The sequence below is a fragment of the Cyprinodon tularosa genome, unplaced genomic scaffold (genome assembly GCF_016077235.1).
Source record: "Cyprinodon tularosa strain WSP-4 unplaced genomic scaffold, ASM1607723v1 ctg711, whole genome shotgun sequence".
Taxonomy (NCBI): Eukaryota; Metazoa; Chordata; class Actinopteri; order Cyprinodontiformes; family Cyprinodontidae; genus Cyprinodon; species Cyprinodon tularosa.
This window is the reverse complement of record NW_024039465.1, coordinates 68,656-91,388: the sequence shown is the minus strand read 5'-3', so window position 1 is coordinate 91,388 and position 22,733 is coordinate 68,656. Positions and strand designations below refer to the sequence as shown.

The 22,733-nt window shown below is 42.4% G+C and overlaps 1 protein-coding gene across 1 annotated transcript in view; it reads right to left on the bottom strand.

Annotated features, from left to right (window-relative positions):
• Positions 1-22,733, bottom strand: part of LOC119772515 (contactin-associated protein-like 2) — a 255,193-nt gene that overhangs the window by 222,321 nt on the left and 10,139 nt on the right. Inside the window, exons 2-6 of the mRNA XM_038268959.1 lie at positions 21,969-22,021; positions 21,688-21,838; positions 20,013-20,197; positions 5,148-5,291; positions 1,132-1,396 (exon numbers count right to left, since the gene is read on the bottom strand). Of these exons, the coding sequence (XP_038124887.1) occupies positions 1,132-1,396; positions 5,148-5,291; positions 20,013-20,197; positions 21,688-21,829 (736 nt within the window). The 5' untranslated portion in view covers positions 21,830-21,838; positions 21,969-22,021. The remainder of the gene's footprint in view (positions 1-1,131; positions 1,397-5,147; positions 5,292-20,012; positions 20,198-21,687; positions 21,839-21,968; positions 22,022-22,733) is intronic.

Sequence of the window (22,733 nt, the reverse complement as noted above, 5' to 3'; positions counted from 1 at the left end):
GTAAGACCAATATATTTTTCCTACTTGGCTGGTGATGTGATTTGTTTGAACGTACAGTTTATTCTAGACATGAGGGCTGTAGGTGTAGTACGAGCACAGCAGGCTGAGTAGAGTTTGTCAGAGTAGCAAGTGCCAGACATATTGAGCGAGCATTTATTGGACTGGAATGCACACCAGTCTCACTCTATACACTTAGATTGGCAACTGTGGGCCGAAGTTGATGGCATTGAAAAAATAAAGTACAGTATATTACAGCAGTACTGGGTAGCACTGCTGAGACTCACAGTACCAGCTTCCTTATATTCCCGTAAATAATGTATCAAACAAGTAAGGTCACTTAAAGATAATGTTAGCTTGTGCAAGTAAACATCACCTTAAAGTCTATTAAGCCTGTCCCTTCGATATCCACTTTAAGTCCAGTCATTCAAATTAAGTTTTAACAGTTTTAACTGTTTTTTGTGCTCATGTCAGCACAATCCAATCAGGTAGTGGGATTTTCGCTAATATTTTAGTTGTGTAGCTCTAGTAGGCAAGTCAGTCATCCCTTCTTTCGGCCCATATTTCAGTGTTTTCATGTGTTTTATAATTTATTGTAGCCGATATATCAACGATCAGTGATTAAGCCATCTCGGTTGAAAAAGCGAGTTTGTTAGGTATTCTACACCAGCAAACTCTGATTCAGCAGTTATGAGCTGCTGTTATTTTCCCTAGAAGTCATGCTGTCTGCAGAGAAATGTTCCATGTCCATCGTTTGTTTCAGCAGGTTTTACGAGGGTGGTGGAGGTTAATGCTTTCCCTCCCCTCCTCCATTCAGAGACAGTACAGTGTCACTCTGCCGATCCGTAGTAGGTCGTACAAGTGGAAGGGGAGGCATCTGTCTTTTGTTTATTACTTTAGTGGAGCACTAGATTGAGATGAATCTTATACACTTTCCAGTTAAGATGCATGTAATTTTGTACGAATCATTATTGGTTGATGCCTTTATTGCCTAAAGCAAATGTACTTTCTAATCCTCAGAGAAGTGTAACTTATCTTCTATGATTTAGGATTTTATCAGCGTTTACCATGAACATTAAAGAAGAAGAAATATTTAAAAGTGACACTACTATGGCTAGTGTTAAAAAAACATACCTGATAGTAAGTCCACCCGGTAATTTCTGGCAGATGTCGTAACGTTGATCCGGACAATAATTTTTCCATCTTCCAGCGAGATTTCTAGGGTGCCATCATCAAGATTACCGAATAGCAGAAGGCCGTCAGGGTTCCATGTACGAAACTGGAAGCCCACAGACACTGTGTTATGATTGGCTCGCCCGGGCAGCTGCAGGAAACTGGTCGCATTGAAAAAGACGGGGAAGCTGTGGGTCTCCACGCAGGTGAAAGACAGGTTACGCTGCTAGGACAGATTTAAAAAGAAAGAGGAAAATAAGGGTAAATAGAAAAGCAGTACATCATCAATAACTAGAACAAACTCTTACTGTCTGTTTTCTTAAACTCATACAAAAATAGCTTTATAAACTGAACACTTTTGCAGGCATCCAATGCTTTAATATATCCTCTCAGTCCAAACAGTTGCTAAATTATAAAGTTGTTCACTTTATAATTTGCTTCTGGCTAACTCTGTCTTTTACAGTGAGTTTGAGCAGGGCTATGGGTGAATCCTCTCTACTGGACACCGAATTCATTGCAGAACTGTCAAACTTGTGTTTTAAGGATGGCCTATAGCAAATAACATTTAGTACATAATCTGTTTCCCTTTTGAATTATGTCTCCATTTTTGATTTTGAGAAATGTGAGAATGGATATAGGTTGATTAGTGGTGAATGGCTAGGTCAGTCAGGGATTTTGTTTATTATTGATTTACAGTAATTCATTTAATTCATTTAACAAGCTCTCCATTGATAAAGTATGTTAAATGAGATGTAGATAATGCAGATAAACAGGAAGAGAAAATAAATATCTGATGCAGAACATTACTGCATAGAGTTCGAGGATAGCAGGTTTTTTAATGTTTGGGTACAATAATGACAGGCATACTGTTACACATCCACAAGGGGGGCACTGTAGCCCTGAGAGTGTTTGTGACCTTCAGTCATGAAGGCTAAGAACAAGTGTTCGTGTGCACAGTGTTGTCACTGACAACATCCATCCCAGAAGCACGATTCGCACCATTGGTTTACTTGCACATGCGCAACCAGATATACATCCAGGTCACCCTTGATTTTATTTTGTAAAAAATACCTAAATTCAATTTTTCCCTCCCCAAAAAGAATATGCTTTCTAAACTATAACGCTATAAAGGTTAATAATATATTTTCTGAAAAAATATATGCCTTAAAATCCGATCTGAACATAAATCTAGTCTTTTTGAGTTCTATGTTTTCCTTTTGTGTTAACATTTTGGTATATGTTGCGTAATCTAAAGAAACAACTGAAATTCAGATAAATGTGGTTTAATCACCGTACTAGTCTGAGCACGTCTGATGATTAGGTCAAACAAGCAGTTAGTCATAAAACATTTTTTAAAGATGTGTATTTGCATTCTATAGTGATTTAAGGATGACTACTTTTAGTACCATAGTTACATTATTTGTGGCGACCTGGATGTATATTTGCTTGCGCACGCACAAATGAGCTGATGGCTAATCATGCTTCCGGGACAAATCGGGTAGTGACAGCCAGAGATATAAAAAATAAAAGCAGGCTGCTAGCTCAAGAAAAGCTTATAGCAAAAAAAATAAATGAGTGCTTTAAATAAAAAAAATAAAAAAAGAGACAAAACAATACGTTCTTTTGCACCATGTTTTTTCTCCAACACTATTTTCATTTGATCACTGCTGCACTTTATGAAATAGAAATGTTAATTTACTCTCTGAAAAGATGTACTAAACGAAATTTTAGTATACACAGTGTCGTATACAAAAGTGTATACAAAATGACAATAAAAGTTGTCTTAGTCCAGGTGGTTTAGAAACTATTTTTTGTTTGTTTTCTTAAAGGTTTCTCTCTGCTGTGGCGTTACACCTGCCTTGGTGCGCAAATAAAAGTCTTTACTCCTTCATGCATATGTGCATTTACCTAAGGAGATAAATGTGCTTAAAAATACGGCTTCCATGGCCATCTGCAGAAAGATTTTAGCGGAGAGAAAGAATAGATCTCAGTCAAATGGCCTCTACGCTCTTAAGAAATAAGCTGGTCTGCCTGATTTTCTCTGTGATTTTTTTTTAGAATAATGACCCATTATGCTGAAAAACACTGGCAAGAACACTGGATAGGGATGCTTTTTGTTGTACAGATCCATTTACTAAAGTACAAAGTAAAAAAGGATAAAATAATCTCATCCTTTGTCCTGCCATTCTGAAGTCTAGGAGGTGTTACAGGGTTCCCCCTTATTAGAGGATCCCAAAAAGATCCTTTGTCGCAAATGCCCTCACTCCCTTGAATTCCAAAATGTAAAGCACACATACATATCACCTGAATTGCTCAAGTTTCCTATATTTTATTAGACCTTTTTTCTTCATTTATGTTTCTTTTATTATTATTATTTGTCAGGGTCTTTAGCACTGTCTGCCTGGTTAGCCAAATATCTATTCTATTCTATTACCTATACAGGGAAAAATATTACTTGATTGCTAATGACATTGGAAATAGGATGATGAAGATTCTCAGACATCCAGGTCATTCCAAAAACGTTAAAAAACAATCCCCTGGAATTTGTTTCCAAGTTTGAAGAGGTTTCCCTTCCCATCCAGAAATCTTTTTTAATTCAAAATATCAGAAATAGTGTTTAGTTTAAGGCTTTATAAAGTAGACCAAAAACAAAGCCTTGTTTTGGCTTAGAAAATTTAGCGGGAAGGAATCAACTCAATATTAATAATGGTGTCATGGATGTTGTAAAAAACAAAATCATGGTGCATTAAAATAATGATTTCCACATCCTTTATTCCAATATTTTATTTTCAAGGTTGCAGAAATTTTTGGTGTACAGTAACAATGCACTTTGTTTATTAAACCAGTGCTAAAACCATAATTGGAAAAAATGATCATGGAAATAATAACTAATTTAGCAATCAAATGCTGGTTAACTGCATTACACAATTTAAAAAATAAGAATAAATTATACTTTGTATTCAGGATGTAATATTTACTTTTTCCTACAAACCTATGAAGACACTGCTGCAGTAATCAATTCTACTAAAGACAAATCCATGAATGAGTTTTTCTACATTATTCCTTTAATCCGAGAAACATTCTTCAGGTGATAAAAGTCTGACTTAGTAACTGCCTTTTTGTGCCTCTGAAGGTTCCAGGCTGAGTCCACCATGACATTGACATTTCTGCAATAATCAGTGGTTTCTAGCTGTAGAAAAGCTGAAGCTGTGAGCTAACCCTGGAACTCTCCTCCTTTGGTCTGAAGATTATTACCTCAGTTTTGTTTTTGTATAGTTGTAGAAAATTATGATGCATCCACATATTGATCTGTTCTAAGCATCTACCCTACACTCTGATGTGTTTATGGTCACCTGGTGACAGGGGGAGTGGTCGCCCATTAGGAGGAGTGGTGGCCCATTAGGGGGAGTAGTGGCCTAGTGGTTAGGGCATTGTGCTTGGATCCTGGAGGTTCTGAGTTTGTGCCCTACTCCCACGGACTGCCACTCCGGGTCCCTGAGCAAAACCCTTAACCCCAACACTGCTCCCTTGGTATCGGACAATGGCAGCCCACTGCTCTCCAAGGGGATGGTTTAAATGCAGCGAGTTGAATTCTATTTTATTCTGTTATGTAAAACTGTGTGTCGTCTGCAAAGTTATGGTAATTGCTCTTGTTGTTTGCTATAATCTGAGCTAAGGGGAGCATGTAGATGTTGAATAAGACGGGCCCCCTGATGGAGCCTTGAGGAACCCAGCATGTGATTTTTTTCTGGTCTCTGATTTAAAGTTTTCTACTGACACATAGAAGTCCCTGTCCTTCAGGTAGGATTTAAACCAGTCCAGTGCTGTACCAGAATGGACGACCCAGTTTTCCAGACGCTCTAATAAAATCAAGTGATTGACAGATCAAATGCTGCACTGAGATCCAATAATACCTGCACCTTTGTACATGGAATATTTGCATCTTCATGTGCCAACTCAGACAAGAATTCACTTACAAAGCTGGAAGTGTCTAGCTTCTTGCGACGGGCCAGGTCTGTAATGTTATCTCCGTTGTAGTTGATGCTCTCCATGCAGCCTTTGAAGTTTTTTCTTCCACCTCCCACAGGCTTCCCACTGTATGGCATCCCCCCAAAACTTAACTAGAGAGACAGGGAGAAGGGGACAAAGTGGAAAATTATTAAACCTTAAATGATTTTCAATTCGTTTAGACATTTACATGTTTTATTTTAAAGCCAGTCGTTATTTTGTGAAGACACAGAGGCACAGTGTTACAGAATAAGATGGTAGTTAACACTTCTTTAAGAGCCAAGTTTCAGATTAGTTTTTCTTTTCTTCAAGTTTAAACTTAACAAGTGTCATTTCTGTTTCAAAGTTCAATGCGAAAGAAATACAATTACATAAAGTTGGCTAAAGAGAATACATATATGATGTATTGTACAACATGGGGTTCTGTTATGGCACCAAACTGATTTACTGATTATTAAAGCTCATTGTTTTTTCAGTCTTTTGTCAGCAGGCAAGCTTTAAATATATTATTTAAAAGAAAACACGTGGAGGTGGAAAATATCAGACAGGCTATGTCAATGAATTGAAATTTTTCCAGAACAACATTTGATGTGCTGAGGACCAGACTGAAGCCAGAGTGACTACAGTACTTAGATGCCTATAATGATGATGTGGGTCTGCAGTTAAAGACTGGGTGAGCGTAGGCAGGGAAATCTTTTGATGACCTCTGCTAATGCCTGTAAGGAAGTTTACTTGGAAAAAATCTAATAATACTTTTAATGCCAGTAAAGAGATTCTGATCTTGTTTGACTTTTATTAGCTGCCTTTTATCCTTCTTTTACCCATTTAGCTTATGCTTTATACTGTACCACTCCCTTCATGCAAGACTGTTCTACTATCTGTTGGACAGAGATTGTGGCCAACTTTGAAAATATTATTTCAGTTTAAGGTCACTCATAAAGCTACATTTTTAGTTGTTAAGAGATTTTTCTTCCCTGTTCTTCTAGGCATCCTATATAAAAGATCATCACAATAGGTATTGATTTCTTTCCAAAGAAATTACCAATCTACCAGTATCTTATCACAATACCTTAAGTTAATCGTTACCATGGAGAGGTATTTTCCTCAACAGCAAGACATTACAAAGAAGGGTTCTCTGCACGGAGCCCTTTTGAACAACTTTGCAAGCTGTTCAGTAAATAACTTAACCCTGATGCAGCACTCTGTGCAACATGATATACCAGTGATTACAGTCAGTGGAAATCAAGAACATCCTTCTTTCTCGTCATCACTAGAAACAACACCAGAGTGGCTTTCTTTAAGTGACAAAAAATACAATTTGCATTTGATTCACCCAAAAAAATCTAATTTCGCTATCAGCAATCAGCTGATGTGTAATTCAGAGTTTTGCTTTTTTTGTTTTAGCTGTGAGCCATATTCAATATAGGCCAGTATAAGAATCTGTATGTATGTCCGTCCATCCATCCATCCATCCATCCATCCATAGGCTACACCCTGGACAGGATAGGCTGCCAGTCTATCACAAAGGTCTATACATGCAGAGTACATGTTACCTGACACGGAGTGTGTTTGGTTGTTTGTGAGAGCTGCTTTTTGAGCAGCCACTGTGGGCTTAATGAGAGTGTAAGCTGCAGAATGGGGCCAGCATGGCTAGACCAGCTTCAAAATCTATAATGATAAACCTCCATCGATCCACACCATCTACATATCATGAATCAACTAACACTTCTGTTCCTTTATTCAGCAGTCCCAAACCAGATATGCTGACACAATCAAAATTAATAATCACGGCTTCACTGCCAAAGTTTTGTTTTTGTTTATTTTCAATGAGGAGTGACAAAATAGTGGCTGTTCAAGACTTTTCTACCATTGCTAATGTCATGGTGGTCTTTTAGTAAAGGTTGCCTACAGGGAAATTTGTAACCAAATCTTTGCCACTTTTATCCAAAACCTTACTTAAGGCAAAGCTATTATTTATCATAGAATAGAATAGAATAGAATAGAATAGAATATGCCCTTTTTTCTACAATGGAGAAATTCAGGCAGGGGCAAAGAAAGCTTACAGGTACACACAAGAATAAATAATGTCATAAAAAGAGCTCATTCTAAAAGTTAAACTTTACAGCATAAGGGAAAAAGACATTTTAGGAAAAAGTCCTATAATGGATATGTTATCTTATCTATTATACGATATCTTACCGTTGACAAATGAACGAATTGATACAGTATACCCCTAGATATAAATGCAAACATTTGTATTTAACATTTCCTCCAATGTACCCCATTTTGTATTTTTGGCAGCATTGTAAAATGAATAAAAAGAAGGGTACATGAAAGAAAAACAGATCTGGTTGAAACTTAATGAATTCAGTTTCAGCCAACATAAAAAAAAAAAAATCAATTTGAGCAAAATCCACCTTTTACACCAAAATATGAAAAAAAAGCCTTGCTCAACATTGCCACTGGAACTGAGAGAAAAAAGCATCAAAGGAAATACACAATGGTTAGTGGGGAACAAATGTGATGTGTAAAGCGTAAAGGTTAAGACATGGACAGGAACAAACAAGCTGGAGTGCGAAGTGCTGAAGGACAGTGCTGATGAAAATGTAAACTGTTTCATATTTTTTCTACAGTTGTACATGTGTCTTTGTTTTTTTTTTCCTTTCAGACACAGTTCAGGGCCCTAAAGGAGGCTAAGATAATAGAAGAGGCTATGGGACTGTCAGTCAATGTGTCTGTCTGTCAGTGTGTGAATGCCTGCTGTTGTTTGTGCTGTGGCTATGCTCCAGCAAGCTCTGTAATTACTGCCAAGGGTGGACTTTGATGCACCTGGATATTTAGTCTACAAGCTGGAAGCCGAAGAGAACCTAAAAAAACAAAACCCCCAAAAAACAACATCTCACACACAGAAAATGGGAAGTCTGAACTATAGAGGTCCACTCTGACTAATAGTTGATCACAATCAGCAGTCTGTAAAGACAATTAACATGCATTCACAGATCCACAGACAGATCCCTCCTAATAGCACAGAAATATCCACCCTCTAAAGCTACAGAACAGCCGGTGCTAGAGATTTCCCTGAAGATCATTTAAGCCAACAGCTTCTGTTCTGATTGGACTGTGCTTTGCCTTGCCCCTTTTCTTAGCCTCCCATCTTAACACTGGATTAGTTTAGCCATTCCACCACATCCATTTAAAGGTCAAACCATAACAAACAAACATGTATCAAATCAAACACACCACAACCAAACACATTAAAGGACAACCATTGTGTCACGTTTGGTCTAAGCGTATGCAGTAAAACTGCATGCCGACTTTTACAGCCAAATCTATTCCACATTTCTTTTTTCCAGCATTATTTGTTAAACACAATGCATTTGTTAATTGTTGAATTTAATCATTTGTGAATATAGATTAGCACCATTGCACAAAAAGAAGCCAATATTTAATTTAATTCCTGTCAAGTATCGATGTACTGTACTGACCACCAGCGATGAGAAGTTAAAATGCTGTTGCAAATCAGTGAAGTGATGGGGCAGCAATGGTGATGAAACAGCAACACTGGAAAGAAAGTAACACAGCATCATAATGGAATTCTAATACCATATATGCAGGGTATACTGCCTTGAAGCTTAGTGATTGTAAGACGACCTTTTTTCGGCCTTAAGGTGTGTTTTTTTTTTTTTTACAGGGTTTAAAAATACATCCGTTCATAGTCCTATGGTTCTTTTTTACATTTTGACAAATAATAGAAAAAAGATTGGATTTTCTTTTGGTATAAGCCTAATGTCATAACCAACAAAGTGTGATGCAAGGGCTCCACTTAATATAATATTACAAATGTATCATTATCTCAATTTGAAAGATATGAAAATTTGCTTGGAATACAATATGTAATAAAGTATGCAATAAAATAAGTCTGTCTAAGTCTAATATGTATATTAGTTATAATAAACAGTATAAATATTTGTTGGTATGGGATTTGAAACAATTTCTAAAAAACATTTGGTGATGTACTTTTTTTAAATGCGTTTTTTCTTAAGGAATACAACATTAAGTGTTTAATATAAAACAAAACTCGACTCTCCTGTGTTAAAGCTGCAAATGACGTCATATGAAGGCTTTTCAATAAAGCATAACATAATTACTCCGAAAACAGATAGACATTAAAACTATTTAATTAACTATTCCTTCTTTCATCCATAGTCATATAATCTAGATTATGCTCACTACATTGTTGCATGTCTCATGTTTTCCTAGAAATGTGCAGCCCTATGTTCTGGGCTTTGGTAATCAGGCTTCTTATGACTCAGTGCTTTGTGCAATTGCCTTTGTCTACAACTACAAGTTTTACAGGTTGTGGTGGAAAATACATTTTCTGCCACATACCTTTTTTGTATGCATGTTCAGTGTTTAATTTTGAACTTTTCTGGCCAAAGTCCCTTATACCGCTTGTTTGCTGTGTAGCTGACAAACTGGAAGACTCAACGTTATTTCTTTCTACAAAGGCTTTCTTTTTGCTAGACTTCAATAAAGGTTGGATTTGCAGAGCAAAATTACTTCACAATACAGTCTCCATCCTTTACTGTTGATGTCAGTAGCACTCCCAGAGTTACCATGGGCCTTTTGGCTGCTTCTTTAATAACAACTATCCCCACCTGGCCTTTTAAATTACATGCACAGTATCAGTTTGGCTGGGTTGAAGCCATGCAACAAACTTCCCATTGTTTAGGTGATGCACTGAACATTGCTTCTTGCGATCTGCTAGGGAAATTGTTTTTTGACCTACAGTAAGCCTGATTCTTTACAAACCTATTGTGATGAAATATATTCAACCTTTTGTATGTAATCTGAAAAAACAAGTTATAGATATTTTAAAAGACACTGTTCAATGCACTATACTGCAAATATTAGTGAAATAAATGCTATCCAGTTTACGCATACTGCTCATGTCCATTCTTTGTAACATGAATACCAAACAGTTTTTTTTTCTATTGGAGGTCTTATGGTGTCAGATGTGGCAGAGAAACTCATAAAACCACAAAACCAGATTTATTCATTCATTTTCCATATCGCCTTTATAATATTCAGGGTCAGGGAAGAATGGAGCCTAATCCTGCTGTCACAAGGGGCACAGATCATCAGGCCGGGATACCACACTCTTGATCATTCTAGAATCAGCAATTAACCTAACATGAATTGCAACTCAAAAGGAAACTAGACCACCACGAAAAACAATCTACACAGAGGGGTACATTTAAGCAGAAGCAACCCTGCACAGCTCATTTTAAACCATCGATCCCCTTCCTTTGCAGCCATAATGCTAATCACAACACCACTGTCCACAACAAGGAAGACTTATTTTTTTTCAATATTGCCAACTACTTGGTGTGTTAAAAACCATACATGCTATCTATATTTACAAAACAATGCCACTCTTTTATAGAGAAGTGGGTGACTTAATAGATGGTGCAATGATTGATTGACAGTTATTTAGCCTGTGAAACTATTACACTCTTATTTTTACTGAGAGTTCAGTCATGCATCACAGCCAAGTGGTATATGCTTCACAAAGTTACATATTCCATGTCAAGTCGAGACGGATGAATAAATGTGATGTTTTAGACATTGAATGTTTTCATGGCCTGAATGTTTTAATCATGCTTAAAGAAACAACAACTACAGGTGCTGGTCATAAAATTAGAATATCATGAAAAAGTAGATTGATTTCAGTAATTCCATTTAAAAAGTGAAACTTGTATATTATATTCATACATTACATACAAACTCATATATTTCAGATGTTTATTTTGTTTAATTTTGATGATTACAAATGACAACAAATGAAAATCTCAAATTCATCATATCAGAAAATTAGAATATTGTGAAAAGGTTCAAAATTGATGGCCCCTGGTGCCACACTCTAATCAGCTAATTAACTCAAACCACCTGCAAAAGCCTTTAAATGGTCTTTCAGTCTAGTTCTATAGGCTACACAATCATGGGGAAGACTGCTGACTTGACAGTTGTCCAAAAGACGACCATCGACACCTTGCACAAGGAGGGCAAGACACAAAAGGTCATCGCTAAAGAGGCTGGCTGTTCACAGAGCTCAGTGTCCAAGCACATTAATAGAGAGGCGAAGGGAAGGAAAAGATGTGGTCGAAAAAAGTGTACAAGCAAGAGAGATAACCGCACCCTGGAGAGGATTGTGAAACAAAACCCATTCAAAAATGTGGGGGAGATTCACAAAGAGTGGACTGCAGCTGGAGTGAGTGCTTCAAGAACCACCACACACAGACGTATGAAAGACATGGGTTTCTGCTGTCGCATTCCTTGTGTCAAGCCACTCTTGAACCACAGACAGCGTCAGAAGCGTCTTGCCTGGGCTAAAGAGAAACAGGACTGGACTGCTGGTGAGTGGTCCAAAGTCATGTTCTCTGATGAAAGTAAATTTTGCATTTCCTTTGGAAATCAAGGTCCCAGAGTCTGGAGGAAAAGAAGAGAGGCACTTCATCCACGTTGCTTGAAGTCCAGTGTAAAGTTTCCACAGTCAGTGATGGTTTGGGGTGCCATGTCATCTGCTGGTGTTGGTCCATTGTGTTTTCTGAGGTCCAGGGTCAACGCAGCCACATACCAGGAAGTTTTAGAGCACTTCATGCTTCCTGCAGCTGACCAACTTTTTGGAGATGCAGATTTCATTTTCCAACAGGACTTGGCACCTGCACACAGTGCCAAAGCTACCAGTACCTGGTTGAAGGGCCATGGTATCCCTGTTCTTAATTGGCCAGCAAACTCTCCTGACCTTAACCCCATAGAAAATATATGGGGTATTGTGAAGAAGAAGATGCAATACACCAGACCCAACAATTCAGAAGAGCTAAAAGCCACTATTAGAGCAACCTGGGCTATCATAACACCTGAGCAGTGCCACAGACTGATCGACTCCATGCCACGCCGCATTGCTGCAGTAATACAGGCCAAAGGAGGCCCAACTAAATACTGAGTGCTGTACATGCTCATACTTTTCATGTTCATACTTTTCAGTTGGCCAACGTTTCTATAAATCCTTTGTTTTTATTGGTCTTCAGTAATATTCTAATTTTCTGATATGATGAATTTGAGATTTTCATTTGTTGTCATTTGTAATCATCAAAATTAAACAAAATAAACATCTGAAATATATGAGTTTGTATGTAATGTATGAATATAATATACAAGTTTCACTTTTTAAATGGAATTACTGAAATCAATCTACTTTTTCATGATATTCTAATTTTATGACCAGCACCTGTATATGACAAAAAAACTGTCTGATGATTTGACCATCCAAATGGGCTACTCTTAATTAATCAAGCTTGTAGGTTGTTGAAAGAATTACATGTTAAACACAAAGCTTCAATTTGAAAATGTTTGCGTGTTTTATTTTATATAGACTGAAAGCACTAACTCCTTATATAAAGTACTTATTTCTGCAATTTGAATCAAGTTATTATTCTCATTATTCCCTACAGGTCCTTCTCAAAATATTAGCATATTGTGATAAAGTTAATTATTTTCCATAATGTATTGATAAAACTTGAATATTCATATATTTTAGATTCATTGTACACTAGCTGAAACATTTCAGGTCTTTTGTTGTCTTAATACGGAAGATTTTGGCATACAGCTCATGAAAACCCCAAATATCACAAAATTACCACATTTCATCCAACCATTAAAAGAAAAGTGTTATTAATACAAAAAAGGTCAACCTTCAAATAATTATTTATAGTTATGCATTCAATACTTGATCGGGGATCCTTTTGCAGAAATTACTGCTTCAATGCGGCGTGGCATGGAGGCAGTCAGCCTGTTCCACTGCTGAGGTGTTATGGAGGCCCAGGATGCTTCAATAGCGGCCTTTAGCTCCTCAAGAGTGTTGGGTCTTGCTACTCTCAACTTTCTCTTCACAATATCCCACAGATTCTCTATGGGGTTCAGGTCAGGTGAGTTGGCAGGCCAATTGAGCACAATGATACCATGGTCAATAAACCATTTACCAGTGGTTTTGGCACTGTGAGCAGGTGCCAGGTCGTGCTGAAAAAAGAAATCTTTATCTCCATAAAGCTTTTCAGCAGATGGCAGCTCCAAACCCTCCTCATAGCTAGCTGCATTGACACTGCCCTTAATAAAACCCAGTGGACCTACACAAGCAGCTGACATGCCACCCCAGACCATCACTGACTCTGGGTACTTGACACTAGACTTCTGGCATTTTGGCATTTCCTTCTCCCCAGTTTTCCTCCACACTCTGGCACCTTGATTTCCAAATGACATGCAAAACTGAGCAACAGTCCAGTGCTGCTTCTCTGTAGCCCAGGTCAGGCACCTCTGCCACTGTTTCTGGTTTGAATGTGGCTTGACCTGGGGAATGCGGCACTTGTAGCCCATTTCCTGCACACGCCTGTGCACAGTGGCTCTGGATGTTTCTACTCCAGACTCAGTCCACTGCTTCCGCAGGTCCCCCAAGGTCTGGAATCGGCCATTCTTCACAATCTTCCTCAGGGTCCGGTCACCTCTTCTCATTGTGCAGCATTTTCTGGCACACTTTTTCCTTCCCACTGAGGTGCCTTGATGCAGCACTCTGGGAACAGCCTATTCATTCAGAAATATCTTTCTGTGTCATACCCTCTAGTTTGAGGGTGTCAATGATGGCCTTCTGGACAGCAGTCAGGTCAGCAGTCTTACCCATGATTGGGGTTTTGAGTGATGAACCAGGCTGGGAGTTTTAAAGGCCTCAGGAATCTTTTGCAGGTATTTAGAGTTAGTTTGTTGATTCAGATGATTAGGTAAATAGCTCGTTTAGAGACCTTTTTCATGATGTGCTAATTTTGAGAGATAGGAATTTTGGGTTTTCATAAGCTGTATGCCAAACTCATCTGTATTAAAACAATAAAAGACCTGAAATGTTTCAGTTTGTGTGCAATGAATCTTAAATATATGAATGTTCAAGTTCTATTTCATCCCTACTGACCGCCAGAGGCGGTGCTTCAAGCACTGAATGATCATTCTTGCGCATGCGCAGGTCGAGTATTAATGACAACAAAGTCAGCTGTGACCTGCCGGGGACCCACGTGACTCTATATAGTCACGTGGCACCCGGCAATCAATCCCTTTTGTTCTTCTCACGCGCAGGTGTGTTGAGTACCGGAGTGTGGTCGTGTGAAGCTGGTTGCTTCTGTGTATACCACTAGTTTCCTGGCTGCTTGTTGCTGGTAGCCCCGTGACCGGGTTTGGTCGGAGCTGCGGGTAAGTCTCGCCCTCCAGGGGCTGCACAAGCTGCTTTCACCTTACCAGATCTGCGGTGACTGGTAAGTTTTCGTTCTTTTCTCAGCAGTAGTTTACTGTTCGCTTTGATTTGCCACGTTAATTTTGTGGCTCTTTTGACTCACGGTAGCGTTTCTGCTCGCGCTGAGTTGTTTTCAGTTTGTTTGCCTAGGCCCACCAGTAGCGTTTCTGCTCGCGTTGGGTTCTTCTATAGTTTGTTTATCTACACTCACCAGTGGCGTTTCTGCTCGCGCTGAGTTGTTTTCAGTTTGTTTGCCTAAGCCCACCAGTAGCGTTTCTGCCCGCGTTGGGTTCTTCTATAGTTTGTTTATCTACACTCACCAGTGGCGTTTCTGCTCGCGCTGAGTTGTTTTCAGTTTGTTTGCCTAAACTCACCAGTGGCGTCTCTGCTCGTGCTGAGTTCATCTTTAGTTAATAATCGATTTGCTAGTGGCGTTTCTGCTCACGCTGAGTTTGGAATCTCTGCGGGGGTTTTCCTACAACGAGTCGCCAGTAGCGTTTCCTGCTCGTGTTGACTTGTCCTTGGTAGCAGGCTGATCACGCCTTTCAGCAGTATGATGCTGGATAATTTATGTTGCTCGACCTGTCTGGCTCCACTTCAGCCGGATGACGGGCATGACTTGTGTCCCTCCTGCCTCGGTGTGGAACATCTCCGGGAGGCGCTGTCAGATGACGCTTGCCCCAACTGTCGCGTCATGCCCCGGTCGGTCAGACTGGATCGGTTGGCTGCACTGGAGCAGCCTACCGACTGGGCGAGCGCTTCGCCGCGTGCTCGTTTGCCGATGGAGAAAGCGGTGTGCAAACGATCTACTGTGGCTGCACCTTCGGTACCGACGAAGCGTGCTAGACGGACCGATGCAGGGAGGTTGTCCACCAGAGTGGATCATCTCACTACTGAGCTGGCCCAAATGAAAGCCCTCCTCCAGTCCTTTCAGACTGCTGGTGATCGCGGCACGGCTCTCCCTACCGAGCAGGATGAAACGTCAGTCAATGACGACGATGCTGTTTCTGTGGCGGCCTCTGGCACCCATTTCTGTGAGGACCTTCCGGAGCTGGGCTCCGGGGCCTCTGGGTCGGACTCCATTGCCTCCCAGGAGGATACGGGGGAGTCTGTGACATCCGCTATTCGAACGGCTCTTGCCCGTTTACAGATTAGTGTTCCTCAGGCCCAGCCTGCGGCTTCCAGCGCCTTCTTTAGGCGCAGTAGGTCAGAGACTGCCTTTGTGGTTCCTCCCTCGGCGGAGTATGTGCGGGAACTGCATGCTTGCTGGTCAGACACCAAGGCGTTTTCACGTCTGACGACGGATGGCAGGGTCCTGGCAGCTATGCAGGAGGCACCCAAGGTTGGCTTGGGGCAGATGCCAGCGGTGGAACCGGGCATTGCCTCTCTTATAATCCCGCCTGATGAGGCCTTGCGGCCCAATGCCCGTTGTCCGCGTCCTCAGTGCCGTATTACCGACGACCTTCTCTGTAAGGCCTATGACTCTGGGGCCCGCATGGGCCGGATTGGGAACTCTCTCTCCCATCTTATGCTGACCCTGTCTTCCTCCTTGGAATCTGTTCCGCTGGATCATGCCACGCAAGGCCTGGTTGATGCATCTCTGAAGGCCTTTGCTCTTATGACGAGGGAACTTGGACGCACACTCTCCACACTGGTTCATGCTCGCCGCCAGGTCTGGTTGGCGCAGTCACCACTAACTGAGCCTTGTAGGAGGACCCTCCGGGCCCTGCCTGTGGTCCCGGGGGAGCTTTTTGGTTCAGCGGCACTGGACGCCTTGGACCGTACGGCTCAGGCCTCTAGAACGAGGCAACAGCTGGCAGGGCTTCACAGACGTGATCGCCAGCCAGTAAGCACCTGGGCAGCTGCGGGTCCTTCACGGAGGTCCTTAGTGCCTTCTCCTTCTCCCACTGAGCCCCAGGGTCTGTTACCAGGTCAGAGATCGGTCCGGGGACCTGCTCTAGATCGGAGGAACAGAGCTCGAGACCAGGCTGGGACGAGGTCCTTTCATCCCTTTCGAGCCGCGCAGTCTGGCCGGCGTCCTCCCGGGCCTTCGAAGGGCCGGGGGACCCGCAGATGATGCCTTAGGGCCGGCGGTCGGTTATTTTTCCCCGGGACAGCTCAGCTTCTGGGCTGCCCACACCCCGGACTTGTGGGTGTTGTCCACCCTGTCCCGGGGGTACCGTCTTCAATTCCGCCGCCGGCCACCTATCCCTGGCCGGGTCAGGATGACTGTGATCCACGACCCGGTGAAGGCACAGGCACTGAACCAAGAAATCTGCACCTTGCTGGCCAAGGGTGCTATAGTGCCTGTGGACCCCCTGCTGGATCCAGGGGGCTTTTATTCCACGTATTTTCTGGTTCCGAAGAAGACCGGGGGCCTGCGTCCAGTCTTGGACCTCAGAGGCCTGAATGTGTACTTGAAGGCCATGCCCTTTCATATGCTGACCACCAAGGAAGTGTTGCAGGCGATTTCCCCGGGCGATTGGTTCACTTCCATAGATCTCAGGGATGCTTATTTTCACGTTCCGATCGCTCCGCCCCATTGGCGGTTTCTTCGTTTTGCTTTTCAAGGGAGGCATTTCCAGTTCAGGGTCCTCCCGTTCGGACTTTCACTGTCCCCCAGGGTGTTCACCCGATGTGTTGCAGCGGCCCTCTCTCCTCTGCAGGCACAGGGATTGAGGATCCTCCCATATCTGGACGACTGGCTCATTTGTGCCGCGACGTGGGACCAGGCGGTTCGAGATACTCGGTTAGTGCTCCATCATGTGGGATGCTTGGGCTTGCAGGTGAACATGGAGAAAAGCAGTCTGACCCCCTCACAGGAGACTGTCTTCCTGGGCATTGCCATGGATTCCATCTCAATGACTGCTTGCCCGTCACCCCAGCGGGTGGACAGTATATTGAGCGTGCTCCCGGAATTCAGGCGTGGCATGGCGCTGCCTCTTGTGCGGTATCTTCGACTCTTGGGCATGCTTACAGCTGCGTCCGCCGTAGTGCCCTTGGGGCTGCTGTCATTGCGGCCCCTCCAGATGTGGTTGAACAGCTTGAATCTGGATCCCACACGGAACACTCATCGTCTCCGAGGACTTTGGATGGGGCCTCAGTGTCTTCAGTCTCTGTCCCAATGGAGGGTGAGGTTGTTTATGACCACAGGGGTCCCGCTCGGTTCCCTCCCGTGTCGTCGGGAAGTTGTGTTTACAGATGCATCCTCCACGGGCTGGGGTGCAAACTGGCGGGGTCAAATGGCACAGGGGACATGGTCCCAGCGGCAGGGCAGGGAACACATCAATGTCCTGGAGTTACAGGCTGTGCTTCTGGCTCTTCAGAGCTTTCTTCCAGGCTTGCGGGGGAAGCACGTGCTGGTGAGGTCAGACAACACCACAGTGGTCTTTCACATCAACCACCAGGGGGGCACGAGGTCAAGGAAACTGTTGTGCTTGACTCAACGGCTTCTGACCTGGGCAGCTCCACGCATAGCCAGCCTCAGAGCAGCCTACATCCCAGGGCCGGAGAACGTGCCAGCAGATTTTCTATCCCGTCAGAAGCCGCTTCCAGGGGAGTGGAAGCTTCACCAAGAGGTGGTGGAGTGCATCTGGAAGGTCTTTGGCAGGGCGGACGTGGACCTCTTTGCCTCAAGGGACGCATTTCACTGTCCCCTTTGGTTCTCGTTGGACAACAGCAGCCCTCTGGGCCACGATGCTCTGGCACACGACTGGCCCAGGACCCTCCTTTATGCCTTTCCGCCATTCAGCCTACTTTTTCAGACTCTCCTCAGGGTACGTCAGGAGGGGCACAGGGTCCTGCTGGTGGCCCCCTACTGGCCAGCGAGGACTTGGTTTCCTCTACTGTGCGAGCTCAGCTCCGGCTCGCCAATGCGTCTCCCCTCCAGGAGAGACCTTCTTTCCCAGATGGGGGGTCAGATCTTGCACCCCGAACCGGACCGGCTCCAGCTCTGGATTTGGCCCCTGCAAGGCCGGGGTCCACCTTCTCAAGATACACTGGGTCCATAGGGCATACAATGGCTAATGCATGGGCGCCGTCCACGCGAGCTGTCTATGCTAACAAGTGGACGGTCTTTGCGACCTGGTGCCGTGATAGAGGGCAGGACCCGGTGCAGTGCTCAGTTTCTGACATACTGACCTTCCTGCAGGCATTGCTGGATCAAGGACGGTCCCCATCTACCTTAAAGGTGTATGTGGCTGCCATTTCCTGTTGGCATGTTGGGCTGAATGGTTGTTCTGTGGGCCGAGACAAGGATGTTGTACTGTTTTTAAGAGGTGCTCGGCGTTTGCACCCACCCAACCGCCCTGTGGCACCGGCGTGGGACCTTTCTCTTGTGCTTGAGGCTCTTCGGTCCCTCCCATTTGAGCCCCTGGCGTCGGCGGACCTCAAATGGCTCTCACTGAAGACTGCGTTCCTTTTAGCTATGGTTTCCGCAAAACGTGTAGGGGAGTTACAGGCTCTCTCGATAGCCGAACCCTGCTGCCGGTGGAATCCTGATGGCTCAGGCGTTACACTGTGGGCTGATGTAGCATTTATTCCTAAGGTATCACTGCCAGCAGGCAGCACCCAGCCTCTCCATCTTGCCCGGTTTGACTCCGGAAGTCCCTCTGAACCACTGTGTCCTGTCCGTGCCCTTGAGACATACATCAATGCCACGGCATCCTTCCGAAAGACAAATAGCCTTTTTGTTTGCTACGCTGGCTCACGGAAAGGTCAGGCACTTTCTAAGCAGCGACTTGCACACTGGGTTGTGGATTTGATCTCCAAGGCTTATGCCTTGCAGGACCGGCCACTGCCGGCGGGAGTGAAATGCCACTCTACAAGGGGCATGTCGACATCGTTTGCTGCTATGACTGGGGTGCCATTGGATGTTATATGTCGTGCGGCCTCCTGGAAGTCACCTAGTACCTTTACTCGGTTCTACAGGGTGAATGTGGCTGCGCCCCATCCGCTTCAGGGAATCCTCGAGCAGCATGCCTCTACATCACATTAGGTGGGTGGTGTAGTCGTTGTTCCTTGAATGTTGCTGATTCCTCGTGACCTTGTTGATATGAGTCATCCAGTGCTTGAAGCACCGCCTCTGGCGGTCAGTAGGGATGAAATAGAACGAAAGTTACTACCGTAACTACGGTTCTATGAATCCCGGATGACCGCCAGAGTGCTTGGTCCCTCGGAATCTCTGCTTTCGCGAGAAGATTGAGGGATTGATTGCCGGGTGCCACGTGACTATATAGAGTCACGTGGGTCCCCGGCAGGTCACAGCTGACTTTGTTGTCATTAATACTCGACCTGCGCATGCGCAAGAATGATCATTCAGTGCTTGAAGCACCGCCTCTGGCGGTCATCCGGGATTCATAGAACCGTAGTTACGGTAGTAACTTTCGTTTTATCATTACATTATGGAAAATAATGAACTTTATCACAATATGCTAATATTTTGAGAAGTACCTGTATGCTGTGCTATGTGTTGCATAATGGTCCATATAGGTATAGTGCTAACCTCATAGTCCAAATCAAGATGATCAAATTCTCCATTAGTCCTGAAGTGTCGAGTATGTCCATCTAAGGAGAAGTTAACATTGCGACGGTAGCGTTCAATCACCACAGAGTGCCAGTGATTGTCATCTAGGAGACTTCCAGTGGTCACAGAAGTATGACCCAGGATAGAGCCATACTGGTTACTGCCTGTAAGACACATGCAAAGAGAGTAACAAAACATCAACATTAACTTATTGAATGTTTATAGATGTTTGAGATTGGCCTGTTTTTCCAGTGTAGTCCTGTGTCTCTGACTGTGACTGGCTGGATGTGCTCTCTTCATCCTCTGACATGGGAGCTCCTCTGCCTGGCTGTGTGTTTCCTTGATGTGGCCACCTTTTAAAGTTGCTTTTTGTATCTCTGCTTCTGTCTCCTTGAACCCCAGTCAGACTCAGCAGATGGCCGCTCACACTGGGCCTGGTACTGCTGAAGGTTTCTTCTCATTAAAAGGGATTTTTTCCTCTTACTGTCACTACAAGCATGCTTAGTGTGAGGCGTTGCCTTCGAGTCAATGAGTCGATGCAATCAACCTGTTTTCCTTAGATAGAAAACTGAATCAATTTGACTGTATGATCTGGTGAACTGTAAAGTGCCTTGAGATGACATGTGTTGTAAATTGGCGCTATATAAATAAACTGAATTGAATTAAATGCACTGAGGTTTTAGGTGGTGAAAAGGGACCAAATCCAAAATCTGATTATTTTTTTTGAAAAACAAACGCATGAAATTAAGAAGTATCAGGTGGTGTAAAAGGCAACAGTTTTCAGAGAGGATGACGTTACAAAAATCAGAAGACTGAAATATAGCAACTTCCATCAGTATCAATCAGAGATTTAATAAAGAATAAGCCCTGAGAAGCTGTAGGTTAACAGGGATTTTAAGACACGAAGCAGAGTACACCTCCGCTGTTGTAAAATCTCTGTAACCCATAGAATCAAGGAGCTTATTGCTCTATAAAATGTTCATCCTTCATATTACCAATAAAGAAGAATAAAAATCCCCCCAAACATACACACTTTTAAAACTGTTGGTAATAATGAAACAACACAACCACAGAGTTAACAGCATGGTTAGCAAGCAACCAAGGTTCTCTTGGGAAGTTTTTTGCACCGTCTCTCGCCTGAGATTACTGAAGATGACATGGTGCTGGAGTATGGTCTAAAATGCTAATTTATTTAGAAACTTGTAAAAGTTTTTTTAGATTTTGTAATGTTGGTTTGCACCTCCCAGCCACCGTACTGGAGTTTCAACTGGCTGCTTTACAAATTCAAGGAATGTTATGCCACACGTTACGCCTGTTAATACTAGCACAGCTATATCTAAATGTGGGTCACACTGTATTTCATTACAACATGGAACACGGCTCAGCCAATCACATTTAGGAAGGGAAAACACGTGTTTTACAAAAAGCTATTTAAAGACAAACTGTATTTTATAGAATATCTAATATTTAAAGAGCTATCTGGTATTACTTCAAGTTATATAGTTTTTATAAATACCTTTTTAAACATACGGGAATTCAACTGCTACCTGAGAAAAAATTTCTTTAGATGATTGAAGCCTAAACACATATTAGTTAGGAAAAAAACTTCCACACTTTTTCATTCCCAACGACATGACACCAACAGTTTACTTACCTAAGTTTATCTGCAAGAGTAGCTTGGCCTTACGGAGCTCCAGAGTGATGTAGTCGCCCTGCTGCCCTTCCCCATGGAGAATCACACCCTCGCTCTCTGATGTCTTAAATCTCAATGCGATCACATCTTTTATAATCTTCATCTTCTTCACCTTTAAAAATGTTAACACCAAATTCACATTTCATTGTTCATATACACACACAAAAACAAAATAAAATGGCCCTTATTTCAGTACTTATATTTTGTTGGAAATTTTAATAATGAATTTATGGATAATGTACCTTGAAACGATATGAAATGACTCCCTGTCCATCAAAGTTGATAACGTCCGCCCCTACAAAAGAACAAAAACATACAGATAAATCATGTGAAGAATAGAGAGAATACACATTTTTATTACAAAATATATGCTAAGACGACCTCAGGACTACACCAAATAAATGACTGGTTTTGAAATTTTTGTAAAATAAAAACCACAATGAACTAATTACACCCTTTCATTCTCTTCTAAGTACAAGTGCAGAAAAAGCTGTAATTACTATTAAAATTGTGAGAAAGCATATTCTACAGCAGGTATTTAGTTTCTTTTGTTCAGACAAGTGCAGAAACATGACAGGGCAATGAAACAAGCAGAAAAAAGAGCAGAATGACTGAGAACATGCCTTAGTATACTTTGTTTTCATGAATATTAACAATAAAATAACAAATGCTAAAATATGCATGAGTATAAATAATAGAATTACTGATGTCCACATCAGCTGAATGTTGTCATTTGTACATGTTGACAAAATGATACAGTGTCTTGCCTTACAAGAAAATGAAAAAGAAAACAGTTTTTGTTTTGACTCCTAAAGCTGCCACACTCAAGATAAGCACCAAAAGGACACCACAAACTGAATGCAATTTTTGGCCATTCAGAGGCGAAATAAAGTGTAGTGGCTGAGACACCTCCTCCATCTTTTTATCTTAACTCAAAGAGTTCAAGTGGCTAGTGGGAAGAACATTGGTGTGTCTGTGAGAGAGATGGGTTAGAAAATACAGAATGC